Consider the following 15941-nt stretch of genomic DNA (forward strand, 5'->3'; position numbering starts at 1 on the left):
CTGCCAAATTAGTGACTTTTGGAACAAATAATACCTACCTTCTTTGTCAGTTACTGACCAGGAATATTTCTGAAATGACTTATTTGATGGGAGAGGATCCATTTCCAAAACTTTATAGATCTGCCCAAAGGCTGATAATCTGAGCGCGTGCTGAAAGGGACAGTAGACAAACACATTAATCACAGCAGGATTTCACCTCAGTTGCTCAAGTTTTTTAGTAAGTCTTTAGACAAAAACTGCTTCTGTGGTTTTGACAGACAAGAAGACAGCTTTTACAGCTGGCCTCTGCAATAGCTGTGGGAAATGCTAATGTCCAAAAATATAAAACTCATGAATTTGTGTAACACAGAGTACAGGGCACTCTGACAGGGAGCCCATCCAGGGGCTCTGTGCTGGGAGCAGAGGTGGGTGCACGGGCATCCCACTGACTCTGCAAGGGTAAGATTTCACACACATTTAACTCTTGCACTCCTGAACTATGGTTTAACCTTTCCAGGATAGTGCAGCACAAGAACTGTCAGGACTGCCATGAAAACAAGCCATCCTGGCAGAGAATAAATAGTACTAATGAGCTGGATTCCTCACTGTTGCAGCACACACAGAGTTCCCTACCTGAGCACTGTGTGTAATGGCTTCTTTTTGCTGAACTGTCATGTAAGACAAAGCGTCCGTGGGCTCGCGCTCACAGGGGTCGTGCAGCCCCGGGCCCCCTGGCAGGGAGAGGAACGGGGATTACTGAAGGGAACGAGCAGCAGTGTGCAACCAGGGCCTGACAGAGCAGCTGAGCCCAGCTGCTGCACTGTGGGCAGCACCCTTCTCCAGCAGCGAGCCAGGCTTCACACAATGCAAACTGACCCAAGGTTTTCTACCCTTGCAGTGGCCACAGACCTTATCAGGGTAAACACTGCACATGGGTGATAACATTAACTGAAATCAGTAGAAATGGAAGAAAACACAATTTGGACAGATACGTAGATTTCAAGGAATTGGTAGAAACCAGATAATCATTACGTTTATTTACCTGCAACCCCTTAATGAGGTATGGTTTAATTTATAACAAGTCAAACATTCCCTGTTAATTTCTCCTGCAGTGGCAGTATCATTCACACAGCTACCACTATGCAAAATACTTTCTTTTAATTTTATATTTTAAAGAAAAAAACATCCATTTCACTCCAGGGCAAGTTCTGAGTTCACAGCAGGCATTTCTCATGTAATCCTACAGCAACAGCTAAATGTTAAGGTGGGCTGACCATCCCTTTGTGTTCCTGGGGTTCATTGGGCCCCTTACCAGGAAGAAGAATTCCAGATGCCAAACACTCCATCACTCGTCGCAACGCTTCCCCAGCGCCCAAAGGTCTATTACAAGTACCTATAGATTTTTCACATATAAGCTCGAGTGGCTAGAAGACATTAAATTATGATTAGTATGGACACAAGGGTAACTGTGACTGAAAGTTAAAAACAGGGGGCAGAGGGGGATGCACATTCACATGAGGACACTTTGTTTGTAATCCACTACAGGTCTAAGTGACAGACACCTGCCCCAGAGGAGGCCATGTACTTGTGTAGGGCACATCTTTGTCCCCCCTCGTCTGAGTCACCTTTTGAGGACACCAGCTGTTCTCCATTGTCTGCCCAAAATGTCAAAAAGGAGGGGTCTCTAAAGTCAAGCCAGATGAATGTTCTCTCAGAGGGTTTTCAGTTCCACACAAGAGAAACACCACCTCTGCTGCCCTACAGAGTGTTCCTCTCCAGGCATGCAGAGCAAACCTGCCCCAGGAAAGGGTGACAGCCACTGGCAGGAGTGGCATTGTCACGGGAGCAGGATAGTTTTGGAATACTAAACAAGAGGGATGGAAGGCAACAAGTGGGAGTCTGTCGCCAATCCTCCAGAATGTGCAAGGCCCACAGCAGTGTGTCCCTTTCCATGGGATCAGTGTCAGACTCGATGACTACTTGCCTTCTCTGCTCTACACAGGGAGCAGTTAAATGGGGAGCAAAGGAACAGGAGTGGAAGGAGGAGTCTCACACAAGACTCTGCTTTCCCCAGTCCAGACACTGCTACAACCCAGGAGATCTGAGACATGAACCTGTGGCCTTCAGCTCTTTCTGTACTTACCCAGCCTTTCAGCGGTGCCCATGTGGGGACTCTGTTGCACAAATCCCGCAGAATACGAAGGACAATTACACATGATTTTAGTCCATTTGCCCTGGCCTAAAACAAACAAAATGATTCCAATACACCTGCAAAAGCCTGGTCTTCAATTTTGCTTTTCTTTTTAAATGCACAGAGTCCTGGGATAGATTTTAAATTATTATTACTTAATACTTAATCAGCTTCATGCAAAATAAAAGCACATATATAAAAGTACACTTGAATTTAGAGAGATGTATAAAAAAGGCAGTGAAATGTCAAGATTGCTTTTGTAGCCTCATGAAAACTCTGGACCAGCTGACTGTCTCCCTGTCACGTTTGCCCTCGCACAGTACAGCACTGGGTTGGAATTCTAGACCTTTGCTCTAGGAGGGACTAGTCAGAAATTAAAGAGGCATTAAAATTAAAACTGTCTCAAATTAAACCTTGCAAGGCTACAATAACAACAAGGTAAGAACAAAGAGCCAACCTGAAACCATTTGGCGTGCCGCAGAGACGCCAAGGCCTCCAGGCATTTCTGCCTGTCCAATAAGTCCGGAGGATCTTTCATCGCAACATTATCTACTGGTAAAAATGGGATAAAAAGAGACAGATACAATTTGACCAAGGGGTTTCTGTCACAATACAAAAAGAGCGGCAGCATCTCAATGAGATAATAAGACTCCCAGAATTTAAGTGCACGGTGTTATTTAATTTAAACAAGCCATTAAAGATAGTAAATGTGCACGTGTGCAACAGAAGCAAAGGCATTCACTCCTTGTAAAATAATAGTAATAATAAAGATGGCCACTGCTACAGACAATCTGGGATCTTATTAAAAATGTAGAACACATTTCAGGGCAGAAAATAGCTCTATAGCACTTTTCCTTTTTTTTTTTTTTTTTTTTTTTCTGTTGGGATGTATTGGGCTTTTTTTTCCTCTTCTTCTTTGTGACTTTTATTCCACAAAGGTGGCACAGAATGTCAAAGCTTCTTTGGACAAGAGGAAGATATTCTCAGGGGGTAATAAAAAAATGTAATAGGTAGAAAGTTAAATTACATCCATGCAATTGTTGAGAATTCCAAAGAAAAACATTGAATATATTTGAAATACTACTGCATGAACAGTACTAGCTAGTATAATTCAATGAAAGAAATATACAGGAAATGCTAGTACAATACTTTAGTTTGATTAGTCTTTCATATAACCAGAGCATATGAAAGAGTGGCTTTGGTAACTTCCAGGTCATTAATGTACTTGAGAGGAAGTGCCCTTGTGTAAAAGCTTCCCAACAGCAACTGAAACCAACAGATGAAATTCAAAGATGAATTTGAGAGACAAGACACTGATATTTTCTGTCCAGGTTTACACTTTCTTTGCCTTCCCCCCCTTTATCAACTAACTTGTAACAAACTGCTTTTAGCAGCCGCATCCAATTCTACATTAAGGGGAATTCTCTATCAGTCCTTTCTTCCATATTTCTTTATTTTAATCCAAAGGAGTTTGTATCATCCAGATTCTGTGGAACCTCTATATAAATGACAATTTCTACATTTCTGTGAAATCGTATTACAAGATACTAGTTTTAGCTGATGTTGACAACATCTGGAATAACAAAATTAATCTATGGCTTAACTAAAACCTTGAGTATGGCATTTTCCTATGAATATGTAGTTACTCTTGACATAAAAATAAGTAATGCGAAAATACACTCTTTTTATTATTCATAATGGTTAATTCTCCAGGTCTTCAGAGACCTTTGCAGAGATGAATGAAATACTGAATCCTGAAACTGAAAACTCTGCTAGATGAGCAAAATCCAGCAAAACATCTAAAATACCAGGACAAGTTACGAGGAAAAAGTACCATCAGTTTGTTAGTGCTATCTCCAAAGATATTTTCTTGGGTTCCATTGAATGGGATTGGCTACATAAGCAATTGCATCTTTAATGTTAAGGCTGCCTCTCCTAAGACATTTCCTGGGAAGGTTACTCTAGTAAAAGCACTTGATGTTATGATGAATAAAAGAGCCCAAAGCAAAAAAAATCCACCAGTGTAAAACTGAACAGAACCAGTATCTTGTCTGACAGGTGATGGTTGCAGTCAACAGTTGCTGACTCAAGTGCTATAAGCTTATTTTCTAACCCCTGTGAACTTCACAGCAGATATTTGCATTGTTTGTTATTGCCCTCATCAACAGCATTCCAGGATTGGGATTAATCACTCCTCTTGTCTGCTTTGCAAATCAGTGTCCAAATGAAAGCTGCAAATTCTCAAAACTCTGGCTTTCTTTGAGCACAAAAGGTCACTTTGGAACACAAGATTTGCTTTTAAATTTCTTTTACAGTTTTGTTGTTTTCAGGAGTGACAGTTGTGGCACAGGATTACTCAACATCCATCTGGGTAGTTCTCTGAGAAAACTTCACTGCAGACAATATAAACATCTGCTTAAAGCTCGAGTATTGTATCAAACAAGTACTGTCAATGAATGATCAGAATCTTATTTTAAAACGTTAGAAATGGCAAAGGTGACTGACTGCAAAATCATTATTTTTTTGCAATGAACTGGGGCTCAGTGTTGTATGATGTTTTGCTAAAGAGTGCTGCAGCCATTGATACAGTAAATTAATTTTTCTTTTAAACCACAAACTAAACAGAATACATGGCACCTGTCATTCAGGTGAACCAAAAACTTCCTAAAATGTGTTTCAGCAATTTAGAATCATACATTTTCTTACAGGACTAAGACCATTTTCCAAGGCCTAATTTAGAAATATCTTGGAGAATTTTGCTAATTGCTTGTTCAGCCCCAGTGTCCTGATGTTGCAGTCTGCCAACTTTGGGGTGCAAGATTCTATTAAACAGAAAGATGAAGAGAACAGGCAGTGAAGAGGTCGAGCGGCTTGCAGCGGGCTCCCTTCAGACCCCCTCGGGAGAATGGCATGTTTCTTCATGCTCTGCCAGTCAGGAAAGTGAGACCAAATCAAAATCTTCAAACGGGATTGCAAAGCTTTCCTTTTTTCCTTGTAGTTTTAACAAGGGCAGTGATCCAAGGAGTTTAGTAAAGAGTAAATTCTAAAGCCCTGACATTAGCTCACACTATGCAACACAGAACCAATCCCTCAGGAATTCTCTCCCCACTGCTGTAGCATTCTCTTCACACAGGAGCTGCCAACTCCATTCATTTGAGCTGTACGAGGAGCCTTTTCTTCTCCAGAGAGGGGAGGGCAGTCTGGGGCTTGCTGCCCCTTCAGAGAGAGGCACTTAGCCCCTTGGGAGCATCACTGGCCATGTCCTGCTCCAGGAGCAACAGGACTTCAGCCCCACTTTGGTGAACCAGCTTGTTTGTAATTACATCATTTGTTGTTACTGTATGCTCAGTGACAACAACTGGTTTTCAGGATACAAGGTTCTGGTCTGGAAAGCCCAATTTATATTTGATGCTGTCACTAAAAATTCAGTTTCTTAAGAAGTTTAAAATTTAAACTGACGCAAAATGCAGGCAAATTTAGGTGTTTGACTTCTCAACATGAGAAAGCAGAGCTTTATGGGTAGCTGTTTGTGAGAAACATCAAAATGCACACACACACTGGGCCACTATTTATTTTTGCTAAGGAGCAGCAAAAACAAATAGGACAAACACCACATCTTAAACATGAACACTTTTCCAAAGAGGTGGGGACTGAAGAGAAATCCAGGAATGTTTTTCGATACATTCTGACATCAGGGCATGAAGGCACACACAGCATTCCTACAGAACAATGGGAGCACTGGTAACGAGGGCCGTTGGCCTGACCTGGGCTGTTAGAGGATAGATTAGTGCTAATCCCACCACAGAAACTTTGGTCAGTTTTCCGCAGGCTCAGGCAGTCTGGGCCTATCTTACATGGAAGATGAAAGGCAAGTTCAGCAGCACTTTGAGCTCCTTCAGTCAAAAGAATTCACGGAGCCAACTGACAGGTTTGTAAAACTGCATAGGAAGTCTATTTACATTTGGTTGACACTGTTCGGTGGTAGTAAAAAAATACAGCAGTACTTTGGAAATCAAGATGTTTTCACCTGTTTTCTCCAATTATTCTCCCTATTCACTAGACGTGAAACTTTTTTTTTGTCTGAATCTAAGTGATTCCCATCTAAATGGTTGGAAAGATTACAAAAAAAATGTATCCCTCCCAACTTACTTAGTGACATCTGCATAATTCTCTATATACCTTGGAAAGGAATATGATAAATGTCTCTGTTCTTTGTGATGAATCAATGCCAAGGAACCTGGACTTTAAAATGAGATCCATGACCCTATTCCCTGTTCTCAGCAGCTGCGCAGAATGACAGTGTATAACCACTTCAGGAGAGGTGGTAAAACCATCTTAAATTTCAAAAATATAGTAGAGACCTTTGAAAATACTTTAAGATACTGAAAAAAAATAGACCACCTACGTTTTAAGCATGAGAAAGCATAAAAAATTCCAACCCTCCTTCAGTTTGAGATGAATTCAGAAATTCCTGGACTTTGCTGGCATTACAGCATCAATTTTTACAAGAAAATACTTGGGCAGAAGCCTTTGTGTAAAACCGTATCCCCTGGTGGGAATCTCACAAATCCTTCACCATCGGAATTCGTCCTACACTGGTCTCTCTCATGAACATGGATGAGCTGCAGCAGCTCCAGGGCTGGTCTCAGCATCTTGTGGGAAGCTGAACAACTAAAGCAATATGCAGTTTATTTTTAATGGTCTTGGAAACAGCATTGTTGCTAATTTCAGAATAAACAGCCAGTGTAATTAAGGGATCTTTGCCATTCATCTGTTCTGTAAGATTTTTCTACATTCAACTGCTGCCAAAGTGTTACATGTCACTTGGGAAGGGATCCTTCCTGCCATCACCTCCAACAAAATGAGGAGAAACTGACCAACATTTCTCACCCCATTGGTATTCCATGTGGGAGAGGGAGGAAGCAAAGGACTTGTGGCAAGTCTAGAAATGGGAAGAGAGCGACAGGGAGTTCCCTAGCCCACACGGGCCCAGCTGCCTCAGTTGTCATGACAGAGAGTGGCCAGTTGGTCAAAGGTCTGACATCATCCAGTGGCAAAGTTTCTAGGGATAGGTTTGGGAAGCGGAAGCAGAAATTACTGAAAATATTTTAAAAATACAACAAAGTACGGCTACATTTGCTCTTCTCTATTGCTCACAGTCTGTTTCCAGCCTCACTGGTACTACAGACACCATTCCTGCAGCACGGGCACGGGACTGTGCAGGACACCGCCGAGAGGGAGAAGGAACGGAAAGGACTAAGTGACAGTTTTCTAGAACTATTTTGCTCTAAGGACATGAGGTACAACGTTCAATTCAGAAGCAAAAGTGCTGTATCACAGCACCATAACTTCAATTGTATCCCAGTTAGAAAATTCTTAAAGCCAGAAGCATACACATCATCAATCAATAAAAACTGAGGGCCAGGACGACACACTGGCGAGCTTTGCAGGAGAGGGCTTTTACATAAAGAGAAACATTTTTATGAGTTTTTCAAGAAACTGTGAACCAATCCCACTTGACTGACTTAATTTGCAAACAAGACTGTGCAGCGCCAGGTGCTCAAGAATTAAATAGCGAGTCTGAAAGAAAGGAGAACTAAGATCTAATTGTATGTCAGAGTTAACACTGTAGGAATATTGCTTGAAAGGAAAACTACACATATTTACATGAAATTTAAGTGACTGCTGTCTTGTAAGGCAAAAATAATGGAATTCTTGGTGGCAATAGCCAGTCTAGTCAATACACATCGCACAATTAAAAACCTACTTTCCAATTAACCCTGTGCTGCACAGTCAGGACATTTAGCTAGAAAAGTCTTAAAACCAAGTTAAAACGCTCTGTGTACCTCCTTCCTTCTTCTCTGCTTCATCTCGGATGAGAGGGGATGTGAGTATCACCTTCAAAGTGAGCTTGGGCTCCTTTGTGTTATGGATAACAATAGCTGCCTCATTTACATGCTCCTCCACCAGATACTTCTCTTCTGTAAGTTTCTGAAAGTCACCAAGAAAGATTTCAAGACTCTCCCAACAGACTGAAAAAGTGAAGAACCTGTGTATGTGCCTCAGCTAATGAGAAGGTTACAGGGCATTACAGTAACAAAGGCAGCATTGCCTCACTCATTAAAAGCAATTTATAACATTTCTTTGTAGCCAGTGCTGCCGATGCCTTAGTTTGCTCCATTAACATGCACTGTATCAGAGTTCTGTGCAGTGATCTCTCTGCAGGTCTTTCAGCAGCCCTTTGGGACCTCTCTCACCCTCCAGAAGCAGCACAAGGGCAGCCACAGATGGCTCAGAGGCCTCCAGTCACCCCTTCATTCTGGAGTCTGGTTCGGCACACCAGTGGTTAGGATGTCTGCTCCGACCCTTTCCCTGCTGCAATCTGCTCTGCAGCTCCTTTATTGTTGGGATGAAAATGGCTGAGCATCTGCTCACCATGGGCCTTCAAAGCAGCAAAGCAGGAGCTCCTGAGTCTCTCTGCCTCACTTGTTCCTTTTGTCCGCTAATGGGCCTAAACCCTCCTTCACCTCCAGCATCAGATCCCTCTGCAGAGCCTCTCCTTGTCTTCCATGCCCCCAACAGTTGGTGCATTTAATGAATCAGAGTCCTCTTTCCTCATCTTTTCTGTAATCCCTCACAGTTCTTCCCCACAGGATCTTACCTGCCTGTCTCTTGAATTTATTCAATCTTCACATATTTTAATTATGTCTGTTCTTTCATTTTATCTCACTTTTTTGAAGCACATATTAACTTTTCTTTTCACTTTCAGCCCTCCTCATTTCATGCCTCACAACAAGGTTTATTCTTTAATACTCAGTACATCCCTATCATTTTCAAACAAGTAAAATTTACTCTTTACTACTCAAAAGATCCTTTGCATTTTTAGCTATGGATAGGGCCACATCTCTAGGAACAACATTAGCCCATTAAAACAAGCCCTTTGTGTGAGAAAATGAATGGTGATAACTAACAGCTGTCAAGCATGGTAAAACACAGGGAGAAAGGCAGATCAGAAGAAAAGCAGATTGAGTTTGGTTGTGGTTTGGAGAGGGCACTTGCAGTGGAACATTTGAGGGCAATTCCTTGGTACCAGTGTTGGTGAATCTGGAAGCTGGACTGATTCCTCAGCCTCAGAACTCTGTCACAGAGGTGGTATCCCTAAACAAGCTGCAACTGCTGCCCACTGGATACCAGCATCAGAATTAAGTAGCCATAAATAAAAATAATGTGAGCTCATGATTAACATGAGCCCAAATGAGTGACCACCTAAAGTGACATGTTCTCTCTCACCTTGGCAGCACAGAGGGGTTTATGTGGGAACAGCCCAAGCAAAGCAGCTGCAATGGGGAACCGCAGGTTCACGCAAGGGACAACAACAGGGACTGAGTGACACACTTGAGCAGGAAAGATTTCTGCAGTTCAGCTGATGTTGGGTGGAGCAGAGCACCCAAACCCACCCTGGGTTAGTTGCACACACAGAGGTCAGCTGCCCTCCCAGGGAACTGACAGCACGAACATGAGTAGGGCAACAACAGCAGGAAGAGGTTACATTTTGTGAGTAAGGACTTCATGTCACCACATTAGACGTCACATGTCCCAGATGCCATCCTAGAGTCAGAGTATATTCCTTTACATCACTTGTCTTTCTTGTTGGAACAAATTCCAGCCTTTCCCCACATAGCCCTTGCACTGCTATCAGCCATTGTGGGAGGACTGTTGCAAATGAACTCACCTGAATTTGAGCTGGGAGATTGTCTTTAACAATACATAACAAGGTCTTTGTGGGTTTTTCTTTGCACATGAGAACCAGCTCCAGATCCATATCATCTTTGATCAGCAAGCCCTTTGCAACCAAGCCAATTCTCATAACGCCACATAACGTCCGACCACCTTGATCCCTGGAAATGAAACGATTTAGGGTAATTAAAGGGGATTTTACTCTCCAGCTACAGTTTAGGGGAACCTTTCAGAGTCACAGTAAAGAATTTTCAAAGCAACATAGGGACAACTTAATTTTTGAGTACCGAGAAAAAAGAATGTGACAAAAGCCAGTTTTGTAGACTAGGATTGTTTAAAAACATGCAGTAAAATGCAAGAAATGGGTCTTTGAGAGGCCAGGACCAGCTTGTCTTATCCAGTTGTCTCCAAAGCATTTACTGCACACTTGGAATATTTTTTTATCAAAAAATCAGCATCTATATGGGGCTGAGTGGCCAGCTAGGGTAAACTATGGCAATAATGGAAAGTAATGGAGACTTTGGAAACTTTGTTTGCTGGATTATAAAAACTTTTGTGTATCAGACTGCAGGAGCCCCCAAGCACATGGCTGTCAATTTGCACTGGTGTGTTCCAGGAATTGTATTTGCTTAAAACTACTGAAAGGTTTGTCTGCTAAATGCAGCTTCACAACATCACAGTAAAATAAGCAAAGAAATATAGAGCAACTGCTGCCCACATTTATTGCCATTCCCTGCACTCCCCCCACATGCTCCCACATCAGAAAGTCCAAATATATCCCCCTCCTTCTATGAACATTCATCTGCAGCAAACCCAGGTAACACTACAACTCTTATTTGGAGGAAAGGAGTCATTGAGAGCAGCACAGGGACACTTTGTGAGCTGAGGCTTCACTCACTTGGCAGTGCCTTCTGCAGCTTCCTCCTTGGCTTCCACATCACCCTCACACTTTGCAGACTTGTTCTTTTCATCCATCCAGTCAGAGACATGCTTAAGGGCACATTCTACTGTTGAGACCATGTTCTGGACAGCTTCAAGCTCCTCTGGAGATGGATAAATGGTTGAATGTTTCACCATTACGTGGCGGTCATCGTTAGCAAAAGATCGGATCGATCTCTGTTGCAGAGTGGGAAACAGGAAGAAAAGAGAACGAAGTTACGGGTGTGTTGACAGGACATTGCCTGAATGGGAATCCTGCCTGGCAGGGAGGGTGCAGACTGGCCATAGCATGTGGAAAGGAGCGTGGGCAAGGAGACATGATTCCTGTTTTGTAAAAGGCATTGATGCTCTCCAGATACAATTTTGCATATTCTGGAAGTGCTGAGTGCAGCCACCGCTCCTCTGTTTATGCCAGGGACCAGAGCAGCACACCTTGGAACAGGCAGTCAAAGAGCCAGTCCCTCACAGGTTTGCTGCTGCTGCAGATGAAGTCACAGGCAGTACAGAACTGTGAAAGGCTCAGCCACTGTGCAGGGATTTGCAAAGGTATGAGTGAAGATGAGTATAAAGATAAACGGTAAGAGACTGAAATTTCTTTTTAAAAAACATTCAAATGAATAGGAAGATATTTGAGTGCTAATTAAAAAAGCCTGCAGTGAATCTCAGAGTCCTGAGTGACACTGCTGACAGAGGTAAACTTCACTAGTTGGGAAACCTATGCTAGGAGGTTTTGGGTTTGCTGCAGACTATTCAGGTGAGACTTTTTTGATCTAAGCAGCGCCCCAGACCAGCTGTGATCACAGCACAGACCTGTGGCAAGGGCAGCAATAAGTCTTGATCTCTACAGACACATCAGTCACTGCTGAAAGTCTCCCAGAACAGAATCACCAACCAAACCCCTCTGTTCCTCCTACACATTAAGCACCTTAATTAGGTGTCATTTTCACCCCTACTTCATGGGTTTGTAGCTGTACCCATTCCTAAAGACACAAAAGGGCCTTTGAACAACCTCACAGGCCTCTAGGCTGGATCCTTATTAAGGAACTGTCCATGATTTCCTGGTTTATTGCACTCCCTGTGTCTCTTCCAATGAAGGTCATGGCATCATTCCCATCCTAATTTTTGTGTTTCTACCCAGATGGATAATTTGGGCAGTAACAGTTCATCTGTCAGGGGCTGGTTTACCCCTGCAGTTTGTTAGGCTGCAGAGTGCTTCCAGGAGGTCCCTCTTGTGGTTATCCACAACATGGATACAGCCAGACTGCAGGAAAACGCTGAGCTGCATTTACCAACTCACTCACCATCTTCTACCTCAGAAATGCCAGTTACAGAAGTGGAACAGAAACAAACTGGTAATTCCTAATTATGAGACACATTTTCTTTCCTAATGAAGAGGGGCTGACAAGATCAACTCCTCATTACAAGTCAGGCCAAAAAGAATGACAGAGTGGGACACTATTTTAAATATATTAACAACTCTGCTTTGCAAAGTGTTCTTTCTCCCTTTCCCTCTGTAACTGATAAAAGTCTTTCTTTAGGTGTTTTGTTTAAATACGAATATAAACACATAGCCTACATGCAGCAAACAGCCACACAAATGTTAGCAACTGTATTTAAAATTTATTTCATTTATTCTGATTTCCATTCTCTCAGTAATAACTTTAGAGGGCTTAAAAATATAGGAATATGTTTAAACTGCTCTCCACTCATATTGTTCAGCAACTGAGTAGGTTTACTGACTTTTTGTGAACACATTTCAGAATCTCACCGTCACAATACTTCATACTTGCACATCTTTACAAATCCCACATTTCAGGCATTTCTATTTGCAGCCAAACCCAGGCAAATGAGGAGTGACTTCTCATTTAAACCATACACACCAGGCATATGTGGTACAAACATGTCATCTACACTGCCACAAAGTGTGCACAGAGGCACCTTCAGTTACACACACATGGATGTGAATAATCAAAACTTGCTTTTGTGAGGTAGAGGTGGAAGGGGAATGTGAGCATTTGGTAATGAAATCTGCAAGTTCAAGGTCACTAATGCTGTTTGCTACAGCCGCTAATGCCAGTTTTATTAGAAAACCTTATGAGCATCCCCTTCGTTCCTATTTAATAATTCATGTACTGCAGGCTCACAAGAACACTCTTTGGCTTTAAGAGGCTGACAATACATCAAACCTCACTTGCTCTGCTCAAAGCACACAGTACCATCCCTCAGTTTGTGCAAGGTCAGAAAATCCCCTCTCTTGGGTTTGATCAGGCCCCATGCAAGCCTGGCAGCAGAAAACAGTTTTAATGCACCGCTGTGAAAGACAACAAATACCTACCATGGTTTGTTAGTGTTTCAGCTCTCTCCCTCCCTTTCTCCTTTTCCCTCCTCCTTGGTGTCTTTGCTAAGCACTGTTTTGCCTGACAGAACCTCTTCATAAGCCTCTCAGTCCCTTGACAGCTCAAGAGTTCATACAGCCAAGGTGCTCTGGGAGTCACTTTCTCTAATTCACCTGCAAAAAGAGAGAAACAACTTGAAATCAGCAGGGAAGGCATGTTGATTCCAGAAGTGCTGGATAGAGCACATGAGGCAAACCGCTGCTCAAAGCACCCCAGCTTCCAGATGGGACAGTCACTGATCCATTTATATCTGAGCAAACAGATGTCACTGTGGAAAGCAACTTTTTTGTGATGTGCCCACACACATGTAACGACTTTCCCATGCCAGTTAGAGCTGATCCCAGGGAGGTTTGTCAGCCACCTGGCAATCCCAGCCTTCGGGATGAGGAAGACAGGAAATCCAACATGGCAACCGTGCTCCATGGGAAACCAGCTCACAAAGTCTGTTTTTGTGTTGCATGCACGTTAGGAATCAAACACACTGCATCTAAATACCAGAAGGTAATTCTCTGTGGAAATCCTCAGTGCAGCCCTCAATCCTGTGTCAGATGCTGCACAAGAACCAAGGCCTCAGGTTGCAACAACTGCAAGTTGTTATTTAAAGGCAGACAAGCACATTTAACAAACTGCAGACGTCAGACTTGCGAGGAGCTGAAATCACCCACACCGCCTGTGCTGCCCATGCACTCCCTTTCCCAGCACAGCATGGAAAGGATCCTGCACGAGCACCCTTCTTGTACTAAACTGGGAAACAACACCAGCACTGGCACCATAAAACTGCAAGGAAATGCTCTGTGAGAAGAGAGAAGAGCAGAAGAACAGAGCAGGTAATGTGAGAGAGGGATGCATAAGCTCACTGCACAGCAGGACATTCCAGTTCGTGCAGAAAACTCCTGTTTTCCTTTCTCTACACATATTGTTGCATCAGCTCCTCAGCAACATTTTGAAGCAACTGGAAACCCAGTCAGTAAATTTTTGCAGATTGACATAGACACACAATGTTTCCTTTTCTCCTGTGTGCTGAACCCCTTCTCCAACAACACTTTGCATATTGTGTGTCAGAGAAGCCTGACATTGTTAGAAATAAAAAGCATGTTTGGCAACAGCAGAGGGATAGGTGAGATGACTTGAAAGCTGAGGAGATACTTAAACCTGTGATGTGACAGGGAATAATTAAAATGTTGCATCCCACAGAGATTTGAATGTGACAGGGGAAAAGGTAACAGCAGAACCTGCTTCCCTATTTCCCTGGTTAGGAACAAATTAAGCAGGTTTACAGGACCAGTAGCTTTGGCAGCAAGGGCCTGATAGTTGTTTGTAAGTCACACCACTGAACTGAGGATGTAGAATTGGGTAAAACAAAAAGCCAGACAAGAACACTATGCAAGGACCTATCTCTTCCAGCAGATGAAAATTGCCAAGGAAGAAACCCCAAGAGAGTTAAGTGCAGTCATACTAAAAATACTTGGGAAAAGCAAGCTAATGAAAATGCTGACTGACCCCTCTTCTCATCAGAGAGGCTCTGTGCCCACCAAGGTGTATTAACACTACCAAACTGCCTCCAGAAGCAATCAACAAAGTGGATGTTCTTTCTCTTAAGAGATCCTGGAAGTCAGACAGGGGCAGCTGGGAGGAAAACTAAGCAAAGATCACTGCTTTGGCAGTATTTATTTTGTGAACTAGTCATAAGCTCCTCCACACTCAACAGCCTTTCACCATTTCCAGAACCAGCCAGACTCTTTACAAGGTCGTTTTGCTTTTTAATAATATTAACTTGAGTCAGCAAATAGCAAACTAGAGAGACTTTTATGAGACACATTTCTAGATAATCTATTTCAAATTATTTCTCTCTCCAAACTGAATTACAGCTATCTTCACCTACTCTTCTTCCCTGTCACTCCCACATTTCACATTTTCAGTTTGTTAATCTTCTGTGGTAGCTGTAACTTGGCAATTCCAGGCAGAGAGAAGGGCACTGGAATGTGTTGCTGACTTCAGCATATGCCCAGTACAATGTCTCCAGACTCCAGCAACACTCCAGGCTGGCCTCCCTCCCAAGACTACTGCAAGCTGTTGCTTATCAGCTCACCCAGGCCGTGGCAAGCAGATGGCCAGAGATAAGTGTCTGAGCAAGTTCTGGTGCTCACCAAGTGCTGAGCAGGCTGCTGTCCAGAGGGCAGGTCTGCAAACACTCACTCCTTGGGGCAGCCCTGCCTGTGCCAGGTGCTTCTCAGGTTCTTGGAAAATCCAAAACAGGCTGGAAATGAATGTGTCACAGCCACAATGGGGAAATCTCTGCTGGGCTGATGAAGTGAAAACACCAACACCTCTCCACACTCTGCCCTAGCAGTGTATGAGCAGTGACCTGCTTTCTTGTTTTCAAGACGAGTAAAGGTTGTTGGATGAAGGTATTTATGAGCTCTTTACCTGCCCTTTTTTTCAGCAGTGCTTGGCTGAAGTCAGGGCACAGACAGATGAATTTCAAAGAGATCTTTATAATAAAATTCAGAAAGCTAGAAAAAAAATCCTGAAAATTGAGTCGAAGCTGATACACGATGTTGATGTCTTCCAAGTCATTAACATCCTACAGATATTTCAGAAACACGCATAGAAGTGAAACCCTAATTTAGTTCAGACTTAGAGAAAACATTTTCAACAAAAGCACTAAACAGGAGGGATTTTACTATAAAAGTGCAGAC

The 15941-nt window shown here is 42.8% G+C and overlaps 1 protein-coding gene across 20 annotated transcripts in view; it reads right to left on the reverse strand.

Annotated features, from left to right (window-relative positions):
• The window catches only part of STRBP (spermatid perinuclear RNA binding protein), a 75374-nt gene that overhangs the window by 39531 nt on the left and 19902 nt on the right, over positions 1–15941 (reverse strand). For 14 of the 20 annotated variants that reach the window (XR_014949229.1, XM_021543685.4, XM_085556364.1 and 11 more), the window contains 9 exons: positions 13182–13355; positions 10806–11023; positions 9903–10068; positions 8017–8161; positions 2628–2722; positions 2123–2218; positions 1292–1403; positions 613–710; positions 39–150 (listed from right to left, as the gene is read on the reverse strand). Coding sequence is in view for 19 of the 20 variants with exons in the window: in XM_021543685.4 (XP_021399360.1) it covers positions 39–150; positions 613–710; positions 1292–1403; positions 2123–2218; positions 2628–2722; positions 8017–8161; positions 9903–10068; positions 10806–11023; positions 13182–13184 (1045 nt within the window). In the remaining variant the exon portion in view is untranslated. The remainder of the gene's footprint in view (positions 1–38; positions 151–612; positions 711–1291; positions 1404–2122; positions 2219–2627; positions 2723–8016; positions 8162–9902; positions 10069–10805; positions 11024–13181; positions 13356–15941) is intronic. The other 6 variants (XM_085556360.1, XM_085556362.1, XM_085556356.1 and 3 more) reach the window with 1 other exon arrangement.

Source organism: Lonchura striata, chromosome 17, assembly GCF_050655825.1.
Source record: "Lonchura striata isolate lonStrDom1 chromosome 17, ASM5065582v1, whole genome shotgun sequence".
Taxonomy (NCBI): Eukaryota; Metazoa; Chordata; class Aves; order Passeriformes; family Estrildidae; genus Lonchura; species Lonchura striata.